Genomic DNA, 21,428 nt, shown 5'->3' with positions numbered 1-21,428 from the left:
TTATTAAATAATTGACAGAAAGTCTCGTCATGTGTAACCCTCTGCTCACTGTTAAGATTACAAGCACAGAATATCGGCTCCAGAGGAAGAGAACGAAGCGTCTCTCATCACTGAAACAGTCATGACACTATGTGACTTCATCGGATTTCCTCCTCTCTGATCTGATTTCAATCTGCCCTTGAGTAAATAGTCCTGAATGACGTCATTTCTAAATGGAGGCACCGGGGTAAAGGGGAGATGGTTGTGGAGTCTTGAAGTAGAAGGTCGTAGGTTCTATCCTGCCAGGAGCACTCTGCCTACGGACAAGATGTTCTATCCACCATGTCTTACCATGTCTCAGGTGTATCGAATGTTTGCCAACGTAGCGAATTGATATCTTTATTTTTCGTCTTTGCAAATCAATTGCAATGAATTCCGCAAACAGTTTTTACTGTCGCAAACAGGTTTTCTTATCGCAAAGAAACTGTACGTGTTCTAAATTTCCATCCTCATCATCATTCCATTCGTCCTTAAAAATGTGTTTTCTACTTCGTCCTGGACACTCTAGAATGTGAGAAGGAATTTTTTTTCTTACGTCGTATTTTGTCCGTCAAATAGTTTGAAAAGCTGTCCTCCAGTTTCATGCTTTGTCAACCGTTTTCGTCGATTGTAATTCAAATTTGTCACAGAAGCTGAACACAAAACTGCAAAATCAATAATATTTCGTTTTTTGGAATGTATTTTCATCAAAGTTTTACGAAAAATAGTTTCCTATTTTATTATATAATGTGATTTTGTAAAATTGTCCTTGTCGAATTGTTTGCTCATCAAAATTGTGTCGCTTTATAAATAATCATACATGAAAATATATTTTCTTTTCACATCACTAACTTACTTTCTCATGCCTATCCACTAGACGGACACACAAGAATATTATGCTCAAACAAACACGTACAGTGCCACAATATTGTATGATGAAAATGACAAGAGAAAATGATTAAAGAGCTGGTGTACCCTTCATTATAAAGGCTCATGTAACACTTGACGACTTTCAATGATGACTTTCAATGACGAAAACAAAAATGAATTTGTTTGAAACAATGTAACACTTGACGGCTTTCAATGATGAAATAATGAATTTGTTGGAATTAATGTAGAATTTGCGATCCAGGCATTCTTAACTCGTCACTGAGTGGCAGAGACGAATGTCTTTAACGATTGACGAATCTGAATGCCTGGTTTTCGATGTCGTTGAACCTGTCAATAAAATACCTCCTGCCCCGGAAGGTCGCGCGTTCAGTCTTTCGTGGGTGGTCAGCATAAAGAGGTATCACTGCATATTAAAATGATCTAGCAAAGATAATCATCGCTTGCGCTCACAAGTGCAGTATAAAAAAATAATAATAATGATGAAATGGTCCAATAAACCTAGATTTGAAGGAAAGGAACAAGGATTACACATGCGGGGCTACACTGACTGCCCCCACCCCCCTACTCTCTCAGAGCCAATGCTAGCCGTCTAATCCGATCCGTCGTGCTGTTATATGACAATCATCATATGCCTACAGTGCTATAGTGACCAAGATTGGCATACGTAGAAAAGATAAATGTACAGTATATAACTTTTATATCGGTGTGTAACTCCAGTCCTTTTCTAATCAAGTGCTTTTCAAACTCAGTGGAACCATCTGTAGCTCCGTGGTGGAACAATGATGAAATATATGACGTTTTATGTCGTCATAACCATAGCATTGACACCATTTCGTTTGTTTTCTCAGCTCATTTACGATACGTGACCCAGTCTGCCAATTCTGACATCTCGTGCGCTCCGAATCTAGCGATGAAATTCCCCACGTGGGCCTCCACTATTTCTAATTGACAAGGAACACGTGAAGTACCATGCCTACGTGTTCAGTATGATCCCCGACAAATTTTGCATGTCGATAGACTTCTTTGTGGCTCCTTGGAAGTTATATCGTTCACTTTCTTCAGCTTATTAGACCCAATAAGATAACACATTTCTCTCCGCTTAACTTTGTCCTCCAACTACAACAAAACAGCAAGGAATATGAAGGAAAATGAAATGGTTATTAAATTTTTGAGGTCTGAAATTAGCCGCAAAGACATAAGGATAAAGCTGTAATAGGCATATAAATCATGATGTACGGTAATAAAGGTATCGTCTCAATGAAATATCTATTACCAGATGTAGTAGATAATGATAAAAAATACAATCAGAACGATGTGCAATTTTCATATAATAGTAAACATCTATAAGGACAGGACTTTACTGTCATATTCTTTCCTTTTTTATTGAATCGGAATAAGCCAGACATGCGGCGAGTTTGTTTACTGAAATACAATCGCGATACGGGCACGACAAGGGGAAATATTCAAAATTTGTGGAATATTCAGCCCAGTTTCTCTCGTATTTCAGCCGTATCTTCCCACCGTTAACACACAATACAGTAGCCGCCCACTGTTAGGCCGAGTGATAACATCGCTCCCATCTCACGGTAAGGTTTCCCCCGATGACGAAAGACGATACGGGCTTCTCAGGTGAGCAACGATCGTGAGTGCATGAAAGCCGTGCGGTTTGAATGTCTCTCGATGTCAGGAAACAGAATTGGGATCTATAACGCGTCTAAATACTCAAAGCCTGACTCGGAAATACGTGATTGATTAGCATCCGATGAGCTGTCGCTATACCGCCTTGGGTAATTGGAATCTGATAGAAGACGAGTCGAGTGCATTCCACTATGTTCCATGGTTCAACCGAAGAAGTATGATGAAATCAGATAGAGTTTCATGTTCATCATCGCCATGACGTAGACCACATAGCCTACTTCTCCATAATAATCCGATGATACAGCATCGCAACCTAATGTCCTTTCAAACTGTTTTTCTTTTCTGTCACCTACTCTTTCCCTTTCCTTACATAATCACGCACACAATCAACACTTAAACTTTTTAATTCTTCCTTCCTTTCTTCCTTTTTTTTCGTCGTGTCGTCGTTTTTCCTTCGTCAGTTTTTTTTTTTCCGCGCTTTCCTTCCAAAGTATATCGCACACCCATCGTGATACTTGTGCTGCTTTGCCAACCTCAGTTCCTCCAGTTCCTCTCTCCTTCTTCTCCCTAATGGAATCGTCCTTTTCAACTTTCACTCTTCCATCTCTCCCTCACTATTCTTCCTTATTTTATTTTGTATGTTTATACTGCTATCACCACAAACATAATAAGTGCAACAAAAAGAACGTAAATTATATATTATACACAATATATAGTTATATATGTATATTCATATTCATATTCATATTCATATATACACCATGCTTCATGGGGCCCATGAAAATTCAAACTTGCATTAAATCATATGTCCTGCGGACAACAACAACAACAAAAAAATGCTTCTTCACGCAAGATTTGCCGGGAAGACAGTTTTAAAGATTCGTTATAATGCACTGGTTTTTTTTTTTTTTAAGTTTTAGTTTTTCGAGAGCTTTTTCTCGCGAGTGGTAATATAAACATTTCCGCATTGAGGCTATCTACGTCACAATTATGTTATTGCAATGTACAGTACTTTATTTCAACGTTGACTCTGTAGGATGCATCATATTTAATTGCAAAATCCTTTAGTATTACAGCATTAGTTCATTCTCTTTCTTTCTTTCTTTTTTGTGTTCTTTCTTTCTTTCTTCATTATTTTGTACATGCATCGTGTTACATCTAAGTTCGGTTTTCTTTTTCTTCTCCCTCCAAAGATTTTGGGTTTCCCCCGGCCGGTAATCCGTGCGCATGCTCTTTAACGCGGATTCCATTTGGCATCGTGTTTGCGAGCAACACTTGTGTTTCGTGGGACGCGAGCGATGTATACATCAATCAATAAGAACAATAGAGGGCGGCAAGTTTCAGATGCAGTGCTTTTGCCGTATCTTCATATAAAGAATTTGGTAAAACATATGAGGCGAACCTGAGATGCTTGTCAAACTCCTAAGCATCTTCTGAATTGTATCACCCATTCATTATTATCACATTAACGTCACACAAAGTGGTTTTTCTTTTAATACGTTGTACCACGAGAGCGCACAATCAGCTGGGCCTACTTCATGTAGGTCTGGGTGTTAGCAGGGAGGTGAGAGGCACTCCCTGGTGTTAGTGACTCGACTGAGGCTGCGCTGATGACGAGCGAGATGCATTGCATAGAGATAATCAGATCACGCCAACAATCATGACAGTCTACATCTGGAAGAAGCATAAACCTAGATATTTCTACTCCACGAGCCAAAAAGCTTTCTTTAAAACTGCCTGACAACTTCATAGCTTGTTGGTTTCTACGAAGAGTGACCGTCCGTCCACGCTGATTTCACATCACAGAAATTGAGATGGCTGGACCACATTTTTTGAGGGGCATGACGTTATTTTCGTGTAGTGGTACCGCATGTGTGGGAGAGTGCGTAATGTCTGAGGGCGTGCTTCAGAAAAAAAAAAACGCTTTTGTTGCCCACATTCGCATTATTGTAAATCTTCCCTCCCCCTCCCCTTTCCTAACTCATACGCGCGCACCCTCACCCACACCTGCCCCTCCCACACACACACACACACGCGCGCACACACACACATGCACACACACACACACACACACACACACACACACACCTTTTTTTTATGATGTTCTTTATTTGAATTTCATTCGATATCACTTATCAGCATCATTACATTCACAATGAAACGAATATAAACAAAACTACGCAGCTATAAATTTGTGCTGCTTAATAGTTCCATACTAGAAGGCCTACTCATCGAAATTTCAATTTACTGAAGTATATTGATATAATCAGGAAATAGGTAGAAAATTGTATATGTAAACAGAGCGGAAGTCGGCAAGCGTGTCATCTAAAATGTAAGGTGACTGCACTTTGAAGCCTCAACTTGCAGAGACATTCAAAGTACTGACCACTCAAGGTTTTGGCAGTAAGACTAATGACATGTAGTATGCCGTATGACGTTTGTAGGTTCCAGGTTGACTTCTGCTGGACTGATGGTTAACCAAAGAATAACGAAAATCGAATCCCAGTAAAATGTTGCAAATTCTTAATCATAATAGTCGTTACCATAGCAAGTGTCTCTGCAAAAAAGAAAACACCAACCAAACAAATAAACAAACAAACAACAGCAACTCTCAGGGAAATACAGAAAAAAAGTGGTTCTATATATCTTCACTTTTTTGTCTTACTCCCTCCCTCTATCTGTCTGTCTGTCCGTCCTTCTGTCCATATCTCTCACTCTCTTTCCTTTCCCTTCTCATCCTATTTATATTTCTCGAAGCTTTCTCTCTGTCATTCTTCAGGATATAAAGGACCTGACTGCTCTCGGACACGGCAGATTAAATCCGACACTTTCCATCGCAAAAGTACTCAAAAAGAAAGAATAGATGTTCTTTGTCTTGATGATAGCTGTGCTTTAAATTGTCGCTATACTCCGTACGAATCTGATTTGTCTTGTTCTCGTCAATTCAAGGACAAACAACCTTTGGATATATTTGGATTTGTGATCTGTCTGAAGCAGAAGTAAAGCTCCATGGAATTCTCACACATCATAGTTCTAACGTTGTCCGTTGAACTTGTCGCCAAGTGCAGCTCTGTTCGCGTCAATGACCATTTGAATTCTACCCTCTTTCCGTCATCACCGAAAACGAACATAAAGTTCAACGGACGACTTTTATATGTCGTTCGTTTGATTATTATATAGGGTCAAGGAAACATCTCTAACATTGTCGAGCAATGTCTACCACTCAAAAATATTGTATGGTCATCTTCAAGTGTCAAGATTCACACCCAGTACAGAAGTAAGGTGGTCTGTGAAGCTGTCTCCTGCGTTTTCTCTTCTGTCACATTCTTTCTCAGAGCTTACCGTCTTCTTCGTCTTCCTTCTTCTTTTTCGTCTTTGTTCCTTTTCCTCCTCCTCTCCCATTTTAATCTTTATCCCCATATTTCTAGACGCAAAGCTGATTGTAGACACTCCTTGCACACTATACCACAATGTCGAAGACAGTCACTATAATACGTATAGATAGTAAAATAAAAAGGAAAAAATATATATCATTGTACTCAAATCGCTGTTGATATACGTGGCAACGGCCCATTTTCCCTTAACCTTCTCTTCCCTTGTAAATTCCTAAAATTTAAAGGGATAATACAGTTTTGGTTAAGATGGTGCTTCAGGTTTTCAACATTTTGTGAGCTACTGAGAAACCTTATATGACATATGAAAGAATATACAATTCTAAGAGGAATTCATAGTTTATTTGATGACTGTCGGTTTTGAATAGGACCAATTTGCTTTACTTTGTTTTTTGGTATCTCAGCCATTGCAAAACCGATTTTCATCAAATAAACTTTGAATTCCTCTTAAAATAGTATATGCTCTTTAATATTTCATAAGTGGTTTCTATTCATCTCGCAAAAAGTTAAAATCTGAATCACCCATCTCAACCAAAACAATATCATCCCTTTAAAACTAGTCTCTGATTAAGAGTTGGTTGAGGATTATGCCTTGGAGACCATGGCGTACATGGTGTATAGTGCGGTCGTTGCGAAAAGAAAGAGCCTAAACGAACAATTTTTCTTTTTACACTCATGCACACAATCAACAAATGACACACGAATGAAACGCCCCTCATTATGTTAATCACTAATACTAACAGTTTTATCTCGACATCCTCTCCCTGTAATGTACGACAGGCAAATGTCTTTCTTAACAGTGTCAGGCTTGGAATGTTATGTTCGTTTTAACAATGTCACGGCATTGTATCATCTACCATCGATTGAACGGCCGACCTGTTGAAAAAATTGTTTTGATTCAGATATCAGTTCATGGCTTCTCTAACAATTGAATGTTGAATTCCTTGGATATAGGCCTATTCACATGGCTTCTCTAACAATTGAATGTTGAATTCCTTGGATATAGGCCTATTCACGTTTTTCTTTTTATGCTGTGGTAGTGATATTGAACGAGGAAACTATGGTTCATTATCTTCTTTTTTTGCCACATAACTGATAGTTTCAATAAGAAGAATATATAAGGGATAGATTGTAATATACATCTAAAAAGGGGGAATTCCTTCGTCCGAACGAAAATCCAGTCTGTTCTTTTCTTCAATTTAGTGTTATCATTTGATCTGGTCTGATTTTTTTTTCAAATCTGCTCTCCATGTTTATTTACAGCCCACTCTTCATTCCGGCTTACAGCTAAACAAGCTTGCTGTTATGTATAGGTCCCGTCATACTTCTCTAATATTTGTACAACTCGAATCGTAAATTTCGATATGGCCCGGTTATCATCAAAATTATAGTGTATAATATGTGTATTCTTTTGTAAAGCACAATGACTTGGGCTCATATTATTTTCAGTGTGACCTGATATGAGAAGTATGAGATAGAAATGAATTGAATTGAATTGAATAAAGGATCAATGTTTTTATTACACGTAACAGAGACCATGAGGGCACTATGTTTCACTCGCGCCGTTTACCCCTCAAGGTGACGGATACAAGAAGATGATTGATAAAGTTCAAGAGCAGACCTCCAGATGACCTACTAAAGTGTGTTTTTATTTTATGAAAAAAAAAAGAAACAGAATGACTTTTTGAGATGCCTCTTTTGCAATCTTGTCTCCATGCCAACAGACATGAGTTTAGAGCAGTGGGATAACATGGCTAATTGCATTAAAAGCATGTGCAGTACCCAGACATCTGATAAGAATGATAACATCTTCCGTGGAACATTAAAACCGCTTCGCTATTACATCGCACTGCAGTTAACAGCTCATCTCCATTTCTGAAAGCAGGGAAATGGCAACACAACCAATTGGCTCTTACCAGGTAGAAAATTGGTCTTCCCGTTAAGCCCTTACGTTTTGATATACGTTTTCCCTCCCACTTTCGTCAGCTATCATTCAGTTTCAAAATGTGTTTTCAATTTCGTCCCGGACACTCTGGAATGTGCGAATGCCCGTTTAAAGTTCGTCTTTCGTCAATCAATCTTGAAACATGATTGTCATAAAATTTGTGCTTTTTCACCCGATTTCGTCAATCGCAATTCAAAAATCGTCTTCCAGATATACGGTTTAAACGCTTGTAATTCATGCCTTGATTGAATCTGTGGCTCATAAAATTTTAATCATAATTCAACGCTTTAATCATGTTTTATACATAAAACACTTTTTTTTTCTTTCACAACGCTCCCGCACTTACTCATAACTATCCACCCGACCGACACACATGAACAGTGAAAGATCTGTTTCATCCTCCACAGAAGGCCCATATGATATTTGGCAAATTTGAATAATAAAACAAAAAGTTAATGTTTGAAAAAAAAGACGAAGTTGATTCGAGCAATCTCATCTCGCCTAGCAGCAGAGACACACAGAAGACAGTTGAGGTATTGGAATGATTGATTTTTAATCTAATTGACCAAAAACGAATGAATGAAGAACAATTTGACCAATAGCAGTAAGCTTCTCCGGACAACGCTAAATTGAGAAATGATGGTATTGAATGAAGACGTGACGAAAATGGGCCTGGAGACCGTCAGTTCTTTGTTTTTTTCTGGTTTGTTGGATTTTGTGAGTTCTCTGTATCTGTATAAAGCTGTTAGGTTGTCGAGTTATAGCCAACATCAATAGAAGACCTATTCACTTTACCAGAAACTCTTCTGATTTTCATTTCCCTTCTATTCTTATTGAAATGTCTTGATATGGCATGAAATACCACACAAGATAAAAAAAAGTATCGTTTGATATAACATTCAATGGAAATACATTAGATCTGCACAAAATCAGAAAGATACAAATATTGCCTATTTCGAGACAAACATTGACATGAATGCTCTAAAATATCTTGTCAATATTTCAAGTGTCTGCTATAAATTGAGATTTAGAGGATTTTGATAATCTAACAACATTGGGTTGTATGGTATACAACGAATCATTGCTCGATGGAAAGAAAAGTGCTTATTCTACCTTAAAACAATGAGCAAACCGTAATCAAAGGATACAGAATGAAACCTGTCCACAGAAATGTCTTTCTTCTTACTCAAGGCAGGGTTTAACAAGGTAACAAAAAAGGTATTGGTTGTTTCCAAAACGCACGAGGATATTCGACATTCATTACATCAGTCATGAGGGTTGCCATGCGGGCGCTCTATACAGAGTTCAGTGTCCCCCTCCTCCGCGAAGTACTTGATTGGGTCGTCAAGGTGATGCCACGCTGGCTAGAGTTCCTGCTGCCTGGTGTCCTAATTGATGCTAACTAGGAGAACTCTTATGGTCACGGTCACTCTAAAGGAGAGTACTTAGACAAAACTGATGAGACATGATGACCTGTTTCTTTTCAAATCTATATCGCGGCAGCTAAGCGGGCGTTCTAAGCCTCTTTGAGTATGCTACGACCATTAACGTAATGAAACTAGGCGTAACTCGACTACTACCAGTGGGATGCCAAAGTAAAGGGGAAAAAATTCATTCAAGTACAGTTGATGTCCACTTTTACATACATGTAGATAAGATAATATCTTCTGAGTCTGGATATCCTTCATTTCACGTCAAAATTATATTTTGCCCTCTCTTTCCTTAGGCATAAAAGTTTACATGGATATGAAGATCTGTTGGTGAATTTGTTTTGGTGTGCAAATAATTCAAGCAACAAAAAAAAATGCATTTTTATCACATAATGGGGAAACGAGTCATGCTTGTGAGAGCGAAGCCTTAATTGTTACGAGATGTTTTTGGCCTCAGCATTTATCAAAACATCCGTATTTATAGTGACGAATCGAACGAAAAAGAACTGCTTCCTAAATTACATTTTGTAAGGCACGAGTCATTACATTATACAAAGACACAGCGGGAACAAACAGGACATGTGTGTCCATCATCTCTGACGAATTTGCTAGAAAATAATTGCTTCAGAAACAAAGTAAAATTTGTCATCTAATTCTGACGCCTTAAGGGAGCTGAACATTATGGCAAGGGTGTTCATTCGGTCACTTTAATCATTCCACCCCATTCTTCGTTTTTCTCTTCCATGATATAGGCCTAAATCCTCATTGAGTATCGTTGCTCTTTTGTTGTTGTTTTTGTTGAATAAACTTTTAGCTCCAAAATGATGATGAAATTATCAAAAGATAAAGTTTTTCTTGACCTTTAATTGAACTTTTCATCTCATTTCCTAGCATGTGTTTTTCTCGTAATATAGTTTCCTGATAAACAATAAGATAACTGCCACCCTCCCACAAGTAATAATAATAATCATAATAATGATAGTAATGATAATGATAATAATAATAATAATGATAATAATAATAATAATAATAATAATAACAATAATAATAAAGGTAATGATAACAATCAAATATACATATATATATAATCGCCAAATTTGAGAAGTCTGGACTCCTGATACACTTTCAGAGGAAGGCGAAATCGTTCGCAATTGTTGGGGAAATAAAAGACTCGCAGCATCCGCGAAAGCAGTATAATGAACGGAACTTGAAAATTATGTCTGCCATGCATGGGTCATTGCACTATTATCGTGATGGGGAAAAAAAGGCTGGGTAACGTACATTTCTGATGGTAATACATCACTCCATTTCAATGATGAAAATGGAGGCTGAACAAACGGCAGACACGTCAGCGGTGAGAGCACAGATCTTTACTCGAAAATCCAGTCCTCGCAGAGAGTTGTATAATAGCCTCCATCCTTTAGTAAAGATCCGGGAAGGAGCATACACATCGTCCTATCCTTAACCACCCCTTCCCATTCACTATCCCTTCCCCCTTTACCACCATTTTCCCGTAACCACCACCTCACCTTCCCCCCCCCCTCCCAAAAATAGTAAATAGATAAGTGAAAAAAACCACTGGGATATTTATACTGCAGATATAAATAAGTAGACGGAGTGTCAAAAGCTACATGCCCCAGCCTCCTTCACTACCCCACAAGATCTCCATTTCCTTTCCCCATCCCCACCCCCACCCCCGGGAGAGGGGAAAGAAACTGGAGTTCCCACATCTGGCTTTCTTTAGTAGCAGCCGTACATGACTTTAAAAAATAAAATGATGTTCAATCAATTTCTCTGCGTTCTTCGAGAACAAAGTAAGGGCACAGGGTTTTGAGTATTGCCTTCACCCTTTTTTTTTTTTTTTTTTTTTTTGCTAGATCATTAGAAACCACTTATGAAATATTATAGGACATGCGATTTTAAGAGGTATTCAAAGTTTATTTGGTCAAAATCAAATTGAAATAGTTGAGATATTAGAAAACCGTAAAGTAAAACAAAGTGGTCCAAATAAGATATGGGTCCCATGCATTTTTTATTAGGAACTCTTTTGTTTTGGATATCTCAGCCATTTCAAAACCAGTGAATTTTCATGAAATAAACTTTGAATTCCTTTAGATTTTCATATTATTTCATGAGCGGTTTCTAATTATCTTGCAAAAAAGAATAGTTGGAAACCTGAAGCCCCATCTCAAAGACATTGCGATATCTGCCGCTGCCGGTACGCTTTAGAACGATGTAGCTACGCTGTTAGTGCGATGTTGCCGATGTTATCCGATCAATGCACGCTGTATCTACGCTCTGAACGATCTATACGATCTTATCAAGCTGTTACCCCGTTCAGAGAGCTGAAAAGTGCCCGATGTGCCCCGATGTACCCCGATTCAACTGTGGGTCAGCAGTCAGTCAACTTATTAGCATGCAGAACCGAAGAAATATACTGTGGACCTCGAAGATTCATTCTTCTTTTTTTACTTTTGATTTTCAAAGTTGTTGTTGCTTCGTTATTCTCACTACTCTTTCTTCATCAGCGAGCCCGTGCTTCTGTGCCTCCAGTGCCCTGGTTATGACCCACCATTTTCCTCTTATCTCCCCTCTCCCCCCCCCCCCCCCCCCCCCCCCCCTTGTCCACCTCGGACTTACTACCTTCTTCACTACTATATCTTTCTATCCTCTCATCATTTTTTTTCTTACAAGAGAGCCGCCATGTGTTTGTTAATGTGCGTCCGTGATATGTGTGCATGTATGTGTGTATTACTCTGTCTGTCTTTTTTTTTTGCTACCGCTTAGGGAAATTTGTCGTTGTTGTTTTTTGCAATTATATATTTTTCTCTATGAGGGGACTGCATTCTAATACTACAAGCTCTGCTTTTTAGCAGTCCCCTCCATTTCCAGCAATATTTTGTATGCATTTACCACAGTGACGTAACTGTCATTTGTATCTCTGTTGATAATTTGCCTGCATCTCTTTTACAATGATTGTGGTACTGATTTCATGACGTCTGTGTATATGAGCGTTTCTTTGTATTTTTTATTATTTGTTTGTTGGAAGTGAAATAAATCAACTTGAACTTGAACTTGAAGAGCCTCCTCAACTCACGGTTCTTTTGCAGCAATGCATTGTATAAACAAAGACGTGCTGATTTTTCAAAGGATTTTTCTTGATGTCCTTGCTTTTATAGTCCGTCTTCCTCCCGTTGTAGATGATTTCATATTCTTCAAAATTCTGCTATGTCCTCTTCCTCCTCTTTCAGCATCACGTGCAGTCTCTCTTTCTTCGCCTTTTGGGTAGCTGCTTCGCTGCTTTCTTCTCTTCTTTTTCTTCATCTCTTCTTCTTCTTCGAAAATTACAGCTAAAATTACTTCCCGTTCTTGTGCCGATATTACTACGCTCAGAAAGACCTTGTTACGCTCATCCCGCTGCGTTTACGCCGTCATTACGCTCTCCCCGCTGCGTTTACGCTGTCACTACGCTCTCCCCGCTTGCCGTACGATTGAAAATATGTCAATTTTGATCGGGGAGATCGGGAAGAAATTTTGAACCGGTTCAAAATTTCTTCCCGATCTGAAAAACTGCCCGCTCCAACCCCGACCTCCACACGCTGCTGCTACGATGCTTCCGATCCCCGTACGCTTTTGCCGCTCTCTCCCGATCTGCTAGATCGGGACAGATCGGGGTCCAAATCGTGATAGTGGAACGGCTAAAACTATACCACCCCTTTGAATAGTCGGGTGAAGTTAGCCGTAAAGCTTTTTGTTATTGTATGTCGGGAATGTAAAATTAGGACAGCTGAGATTACTTCATCTCCTCGAATACGATTTTTTTTACAAAGTCATTGGCTACTCCTTCACTCTAAATTCTCGACGCAACAGTAGTTCAATCACAGAAAAGAACAATCATTATGTAAATCATACACGGCATCGAAAAATGATGATTCAGTTCCTTGAAAGAAAAAAAAAAAACAGATGCAAGAAAATCAGGGATTTCCAGGCAGTGGTAAATTTGCTGTTCATAAAGGAAGTGTTCTCACACTATTAGTGATTACGTTATTTTCGTCTCGCACGACAACGTTGAGACTGAGCCGTACATGCCGTAGAGGGCTCATTATAACAGCGAAATGAAAAGGATAATCACTTTTCTTCTTCGAACGATAGAAACACTGTAATAGGTGCAGTTCGTAGGCCTCAGGAATCAGGATCATACCAGATTTCGCTGTCTCTAACGCTCAAAAGTCACTCGAGGAAAAGATATTTAATATATTACCCACAATGAATTTAGACTTACGCCATTTGGTGATATGATGTGAGTTTAATTGGATTTTGTGATTTATCAAGATTTCACATGATGGCACTAGAGAGACAGACACATCACAATACTTTGAAATGGCGCCATACCGATTATCTCAATTCTATAACTTTGACAAGTTTGTTAGAAAAAGCTTGCTCGAAAACAGAATTTCTCGCCTATTCTGGCACGTATCTGGTAAGCACGTCTCGAATCGGAAAATGGGTGGAAGATAGAATATTGAATGTGAAAGCTTCGCACAATCTGAATGTGCAGTCAACAATATCAGCTATACCACAGTCAATGAGATCAAAGGATACCGACTACAGTCATTATAAATGACTGCCGATCATTGAACGAGTTGGTCTATAAAATCTGCGATCGGTTGGAGTTAGTTGCTGTTGCTGCTGCTGCTTTGCACAAGGGAAAGAAAAAAAAACACACTAACACGTATTCAGGGTGTTTTTATGTGAAGTATCTACTTGGAAATGATATATATACTATGGATTTGTTTGTTCTTTTACTGACCCATCATTTAAAATATGAGACTCACTGTTGGGTTTTTCCTCGGAAGAATGAGGTATTTATCCTTACGGTATGACAGCATTATTTCCAATAATTCATCATGATTTTTGTTAGTTGATCTCTTTTTTAAACATGTATTCTAAACATTATTTCTCATACATTCAACATCGCTTGTCTATTTTTTCTCTCTTCTTTTTTTTTTGTCTGAATGTGGGAACTTCACCTACCCTCGTTTCTCCTTCTCTCTTGCCTTCTCCCACCCCCCCCCCCCCTTCTCTCTCTTTTCTCTCTCTTTCCCTGTGTATGTATGCAGGTGGAGGCGATGTGGACAGGTCAGTCTGTTTATGCAGCACACACAAAGTACACAGAATGAACTTACTGCATATTTTGATCACACAAACTAACTAAATCTTGACAAAATGGGTACGAGTATGCCAAAAAAAAGGGTTCTCCTTGATCAAATGACTCAACAGTAAATGTTATATACACGAAGGCTGTGAAATATGTCTTCATGCAATACTTTTTGTGCGCGCACGAAGGCATTATGTGATCATGCAGCTAACTAGTTACCTCCTCGATGCAACTTAAATCATTAATGAATATACCTATAAGTTGATCGATATGAATCAAGAAGTATTTATATTATATTGTTGCGTGAATCTATACCTTTTTCTTGCATTATTGTATGCTTTCGTTGTACATGATATGACAATAAGATCAATGGGTGGAAAGAACGTACCAGGTTTTTTTTTTTTTTTTTTTTTTTTTTTTTTTTTTTTTTTTTTTTTTTTTTTTTTTTTTTTTTACTTTTCATTTTGGTGTAAATATGTCACTGCGTGAATATGATTTTTAAATCATTGATCAAAATTTGAACGAGGAATTACGGGAAGATAAAATCATGTGTGTGTGTTCGAATAAATTCAATCTGTGCATGGCGCGCGTTTACTTTCTGCGTCATCTGTAATGGCGTCACACCTTCCCACAATCCCCTGATTACCCGATCTTCCTCACATTGATTGGTGGTGCGTAGAGATATGGAATTTTTAGTATGCTGTGCCCGTCAGTCTCGGGCGGGAGCCAAAGTTACGGTAAGTGACTTAACACTCCACTTGAATTACCGGCGACTTTGCCATCCGCCCAGGCACGAAATTGTTAAAATTGTGCTCGAAGCTCATCTATAACATTATTCTCTTTCTGGTAGAGCGATAACCCCGCACTGCTTTGAGTTGGTTAGTGCCGACGAACCAACCAATCATGCTGAGATTTCAATGCGTGGTACAAATCGCCAACATCATCGTCATACACACACAAATGCATGTATTATCATACATAACTATTCAGTTTCAGTTCAGTTTGAAACTGAACTATTACCTTATCTGTATTCAGACGTTTATACACATTAATCTAACTATCTACATTTCCTGTTTACTTTTTGCTAAGATCAGAGCTTCTTCTGAATGTCGAGTCTCCTTTTTTTTTCATCAACTATTCAGATTCAATGAGGGATGACGTTGTCATAAAACCACAGACATAACCCAGCGGGGAAAAAAAGAAATACATGACACCATGGAATTTCGGATTTTGGACATTATGGATTAAAATCACCCTGATGATATAAAAACGCGTTCCAGGCATATCGTTTACGCTATAGCTTTTTTATCTATCACATAGACCCCCTATGTTTTTAATACCATCTTCGCCCCTCGCGAAACTCATCCAGTCACGTATTAGTAAACTTCTATATCCAAGTCATATCCCTGACAGAAGCTAGCATACATGAGATACCAATCGGTGTCGTCAGAAACCTCTAACACAGCGCATCGTCCGATATGCTTCGTCTACATGAGATTATGTTGTAGATGTTTTATACAATGTAGTTTCATCCAGGTGGTGTAGAGCCTTACTAAGATCTGCCAGATCTCAGCTCATTTGTTTGTTTCTTGTAACCCTCGAACTCTCATCCAATGTTGTAGATGTATCATATGTTGCAGATGTATTACAGTTTCATCCAGGTGGTGTAAAACCTTGGATAAGATCGGCCAGATCTCAGCTCATTTGTTTGTTTTTTGTAACCCTCGAACTTTTATCTGAAGTTCTTGCGAATATGACACAACCATGTATGAACGACTGTGACACTTGATTAGCAGAGGCAATCAAGCAGTGTGGGCATGATTAGATCGATATAAACTGCACGAGGCGTTCTTAATAGGCTGATCTCTGGTTCTATTCCTTAATTCTCTGTGCTGACATTTTTGGAAAATGTCAGTACAGAGAATTATTTCCATATTTTGATGTAGATATAGAATGGAATACTTCACAATGCCGGAATAACTGACATTGATAGTGCCTTCTGAAAGAGAAGCGCTCATATCACTATTAGCCTGCCCTGCGTATTATAAGGCAACACAATTATTCTATCTCTTGAACACAATACATTGCTTAGTTTCCGTTTACTTATTCAATTTTGATTTCATAACGTTGAAAAATATCAGGTATTTCCAATTCTATATGCATGGTCCAATCAAACTTACTTTCAGTCTGAAAAAAAAATCATCTGGAGATTTTGTATTAATGATGATGTGTACAGGTTTATTTATGATGACGTGATAATCATGGATAACATAAAGTGATATAAATATTGTCACAATACATGTTCAGACACCGAGAAACAAGTCCTTAAAGGGCCCACTCACTCAACGGGCACAATGAGGGTATGTATAATATCACTGGGCAGTCTTGGGGTTAATACAAAAACTCCAGATGATTTTCAGACTTTTGCATTTAAACACATATAAATTTGTTATACTGGGTACAGAGTTACAGAATTTATAGTGATGGGGTAAGTATAAGATTATTTCAAAATTCATAACAGAGAGTGAACAAGGATGATGACATAGCAGCTTCACCATAAGGAATGCAGAATTGGGTGCTCGTGGATCCAGAACAAAAGTAGAATGCAAGCATGAATTCTATCATTGTCTATACAGGTGAAGTTGTTGCGCAAGTGGTATTGTAATGGAATTACATATTGATTACCGGAATATTTGAGTTTCCTATGTCATCATCCTTCTTCAGTGTAATATGTTTTGGGGTTTTTTCGGAGTATTTGTCTATCTACTCATGGGCCACAATAAATTCCACAAATCTATACCTGGCACTATCGACATTCCTGCACTACATGATGTGAAATTATGAAAATCGTTTGGAATCTCCCTTTAAGCAATGCCGTTTTGCTAGACTGCCATGAATACGTGTTCTCATGTGTATACGAATATCCACTTTAACTTTGTAGACGGATTATCTATGTGTATAGCCCATAAGGAGATCTTTCTCTGCAACGTTTTCTTTGATTAATTACACTGTCAACTCAAATTAGATAAAGTGACACAAAAGAGATACTACTGAACTTGAAGACGAGATAATGATACACTAAAGCCCGCAGGCCAGAAACAGACTTATATTACAAATTGTGACATTAGGTAACCCCGCGAAAGTGTGGACGTGTTTCCCGCCATAAAAGAAAGCATAGAAAAGAGACAGACAAAGGAGAGAGAGAGAGAGAGAGATGAATAGATAGACGGACTGACGACAGGCAGACAGACAGACAGACAGACAGACAGACAAACAGACAAACAGACGACCAAGCAGACTGACAAACAGAAGGACTGACAGAAAAGGAGAGAGGGGGAGGGGGAGAGAAGGAGAGAAACATCGGTGACTGTTTGTGAGAGTAATTCTGCTTACAAACCGTAGGCGCGCGTGACAAGTAATCATAATTTTGTTTACGTTTGCGTGGTTACCATAGTAAACGACAATAGCTTCCGGAATTACAAAATAATAACAATTTACACTCACTTCTCTGGCAAGCGCGAAATGGAAGGGTCCCTTAGTTTTCCGTCCAATTTTTGATAAATTTAATTTCGCGTCTGTTTTAAGCCTATTACCACAAAGCTCGACGGGTCTATTGCATCTCCATATCGACCAACCAAAGTAACACGGAAGATTGCGACTGGGCTATGTTAGTCCTTAAATGTCACGATTACAAAATTACAGATTGCTGAAGTGATTGAGGTGCCCTGAAATGCAATTATTCGTTCTTCTAAAAGGCAAATTACGTTGGCCCACTAAATTCAAGGCAAAAATTGTGCTTTACTGCGTTGCTTCACGCCGATAACCTATTTTTGGTATATTAACCCCTGTATTCGACTTCAAATACCCTGTCTGGTGTAGTTATTGTAATGTTGTTGGAAGCAATTTTGTACTATTTTAATTTTGTAGGTCCTATTTGTTTGCGGGACTGCCTTGATTTACTGAATGAACTATTGGTTTTTTTTTTAAGTAATGACACTAAAATGATATTATTTTATGCGTATCACATGAATCACCTGTTCACCTGCTCGACAGTTCTCTCGCAGAGCTCGAGTTTTCATTGAACCACACTCGCCCCTTCAACGACAAAGGAGTGAAATACAGCTGCAAGCAACTGCGACCTATTTCATCTTTGTAATCATGGGGGAGGGGTGACATCCATGTAATGCTCCATAGAGACACCAAGGTATGTCGGTGCTGGGGATGCAGGGCCTACATTTCGGATTTTTTTTTTTCAAATGCAATTAATTGCACATGAGAATTGACTAATATTCTTGACAGCTGATCCTTCACTGGAAGCTTCTGCACAGAAAAAAACAAACGGGTAAGGTTTAAACGATGCATGTCATGGCAAATGTCTCATGTTGAGGCCATGACATGGAAAACGGATCGGTTTACATCCCACTGTTCAGACGGCATTGGGATTGGGTGTAAATCAAGCTTCAAGACCCGCCTTACAGCTTCGAACATGTTGAACGTGATGGTTCTTTCGTCCTGGAAGTACGCGGCGACCCTCCCTTCACAGACGATGGCAGCACAAGCCAAAAATATGATTAAATCGTCAACGAGAGGCACTCTAATCTCTACCATCCAAACCGCAATTCCAGTGCCAGGATTGTCAGCGCCACTTCCCCTTGCTCCCATTTGCTCCCATTCTCACTCCCCCAGCTAATCTCCTCACACCTTTGGCTTCTTTCTCACTCATGTACTCGGCAACTTTTTCCCCGCGATCAAGTGCAAGCACCAGTTATCCACCCTTCTGGGGTGGTGGCGGGCTCGCTGTTCAAGGCAATTTTCTCTTCAGCGCTTATTACACACAACTGAACTTTTATTTTTAACATGCCACCCGTTGTTTCTTTGCCATCTTGTTTAAGTCGGATGCAGAATGTGGAACTTGTGGGCGAAAAGTCGAACACGGTTTGACGATCACGCAATGAGGACCATGTACTTGGATGCTCACGGTTTGATCTTTATCTTTTAAAGATGTAACTGCTCGTGCTACATGTATTAGATCCTGATGAATAAGACACAGACAGCGTTATCATCTAAAATGCGTTTTATACAAGCGCGTGGCTTTGATTACACCCACCAGGGTGGTGCACCTCCATGCACCCACTTGAACGAGATCATTGAGGAAAAACAACATTATTTGACACAGAAATGGACAACAAAATTAATACGACTAAAATTGAACCAATATTAATGGTTGGTTTTTTTTACGTTTACATGTACGGCGCACATCTTCACATAAAAGTGTATTATTTTTTGTCATATTTAATGTAAACTTGGTTTTCTATTTTCTCGTCATCATCTTTTCGCAGCTAATCGTATAAAACGAGCACGAGAGCGAAGATAACAATATGAGGTACTTACATGCAGTGGATAACGACTTTGACATACAATTATCGCTAAATATCGGAAACTCCAAGAACACTGTATGGCAGACGGTCTTTTTTTTTTTTGTGCGTTGTGCCGAATCATGACGCGTATCGGTCTTTAGCATTTTTTTTTCTCCGATGCGCATAATATGTAAAACCATATTCGTGTATAACATGCACCTAACAATGCAAAAATATGTAATAATGTGTGTGTTTGCATGTGTCATTTGGCTGAACGATTTCTTGAAATGCGCAACATGACGCGTATCGGTCTTTAGTATTTTTTTTTTCTGCGATGCGTATAATATGTAAAACCATATTCGTGTATAACATGCACCTAACAATGCAAAAATATGTAATAATGTGTGTGTTTGCATGTGTCATTTGGCTTAACGATTTCTTGAAATGCGCAAGTTCGAACGCCAGGCATTCGCTCATCACTAACACCAAGGTCACACCCCTCTTCACACCAACTCACCTCACATGACTGCTCCGGAGATGGTATTTTGATTACGTAAGAGCAGGAGTCTGTGTCGTGGGTAACGCTAGGCTGCTGTGAGTGTGACGGTCGACGTCTCCGGGAGCCTTCTCCCGCTCCTCCGGAACACGTCGAGATGAAGAGGAGATGGAGGAGGAGCACGGCTTTGACTCTCGATGTCTGCTTCATTGTGACTTCCTGGACACCACGGGAAGAGAGAAGGGGATTGAGCCGCTGACGAAGAAAAGCCAAAGACTTTGAGGGCAGAACGGAAAACACTGCAGGCCCTGAACGAGATCGACTTCAAATGAGCAGCTAAGTCCAGAATAAGTGGCCAGATAAGAAAAAAAAAAACTTGGGGTGTGGTAGTAACAATGAGGTCCCGCTCTCTCTTCAGAATGATTTTGCTGAGTTCTTTAGGTCCAGATTCAAAAATCACACGTTCGAAGAGCTGCAGATCCCTGTTTGATATGAATGAAAACATCAAACACTCATCGGTGGGTATCCGGGTCTTATCGTTTCTGTCAGGAGCACCGCAGCCTCCCTGGAAATATCGTCTCTCTGGCCCTCTTTCTTGACTCCTGGCAGTGATTTCGCTCAACGGAGCAACAGACCAGAGACCAGTCTCGGGAGAAGAGGCTTTGCCAAGTGAAATGTTGACTGCTCCTTACAAGCACGCAAACGCACCCGAATACTGCCTCGGGTCTGTTGGTTTTGACAACAGAATAGAGCAAGTGTGGTTATATGTTCTCAACTTTGCTCACACCAAACATGCCGAGCTCTCGATGGTCGACTCCGACTTTTGCAGCTCTGTGAGTTTGGCAGATTTTGACAAGTGAGGGCGCAATAATTTTTAATGTTTTTTTTTTTCCCCAACTCTGAAACCGCGGTTACTGACTCCGCGTGTTGTGTCCCTGTGGGAGGTACACATCGGTGGAGTAAGCGACCGAGAATTCCATGCTAGTGAAGGCGGTGCAAAGTCTTGGACATGCTTTTGCCATTGCGTCATAACATCATCGGGGATATGGTACGCACTTGTCATTTTTATTTCATTTCTCGGCCTAAAGGGTGGGTTGAAATCG

At 39.3% G+C, this 21,428-nt stretch overlaps 1 protein-coding gene across 1 annotated transcript in view; it reads right to left on the bottom strand.

The window, feature by feature from the left end:
• Positions 1-20,820, bottom strand: part of LOC139742699 (uncharacterized) — a 63,907-nt gene extending 43,087 nt beyond the window's left edge. Inside the window, exon 1 of the mRNA XM_071653228.1 lies at positions 20,347-20,820. Coding sequence (XP_071509329.1) covers positions 20,347-20,535 — 189 coding nt within the window. The 5' untranslated portion in view covers positions 20,536-20,820. The remainder of the gene's footprint in view (positions 1-20,346) is intronic.
• Positions 20,821-21,428: the final 608 nt, after the last annotated feature.

Source organism: Diadema antillarum, unplaced genomic scaffold (assembly GCF_040938485.1).
Source record: "Diadema antillarum isolate AM-2024a unplaced genomic scaffold, OU_Dant_1.0 seq00001014_RagTag, whole genome shotgun sequence".
NCBI classification, from domain to species: Eukaryota; Metazoa; Echinodermata; class Echinoidea; order Diadematoida; family Diadematidae; genus Diadema; species Diadema antillarum.
Note: the sequence above shows the minus strand (reverse complement) of the source record. Positions and strands in the feature narration are given on the sequence as shown.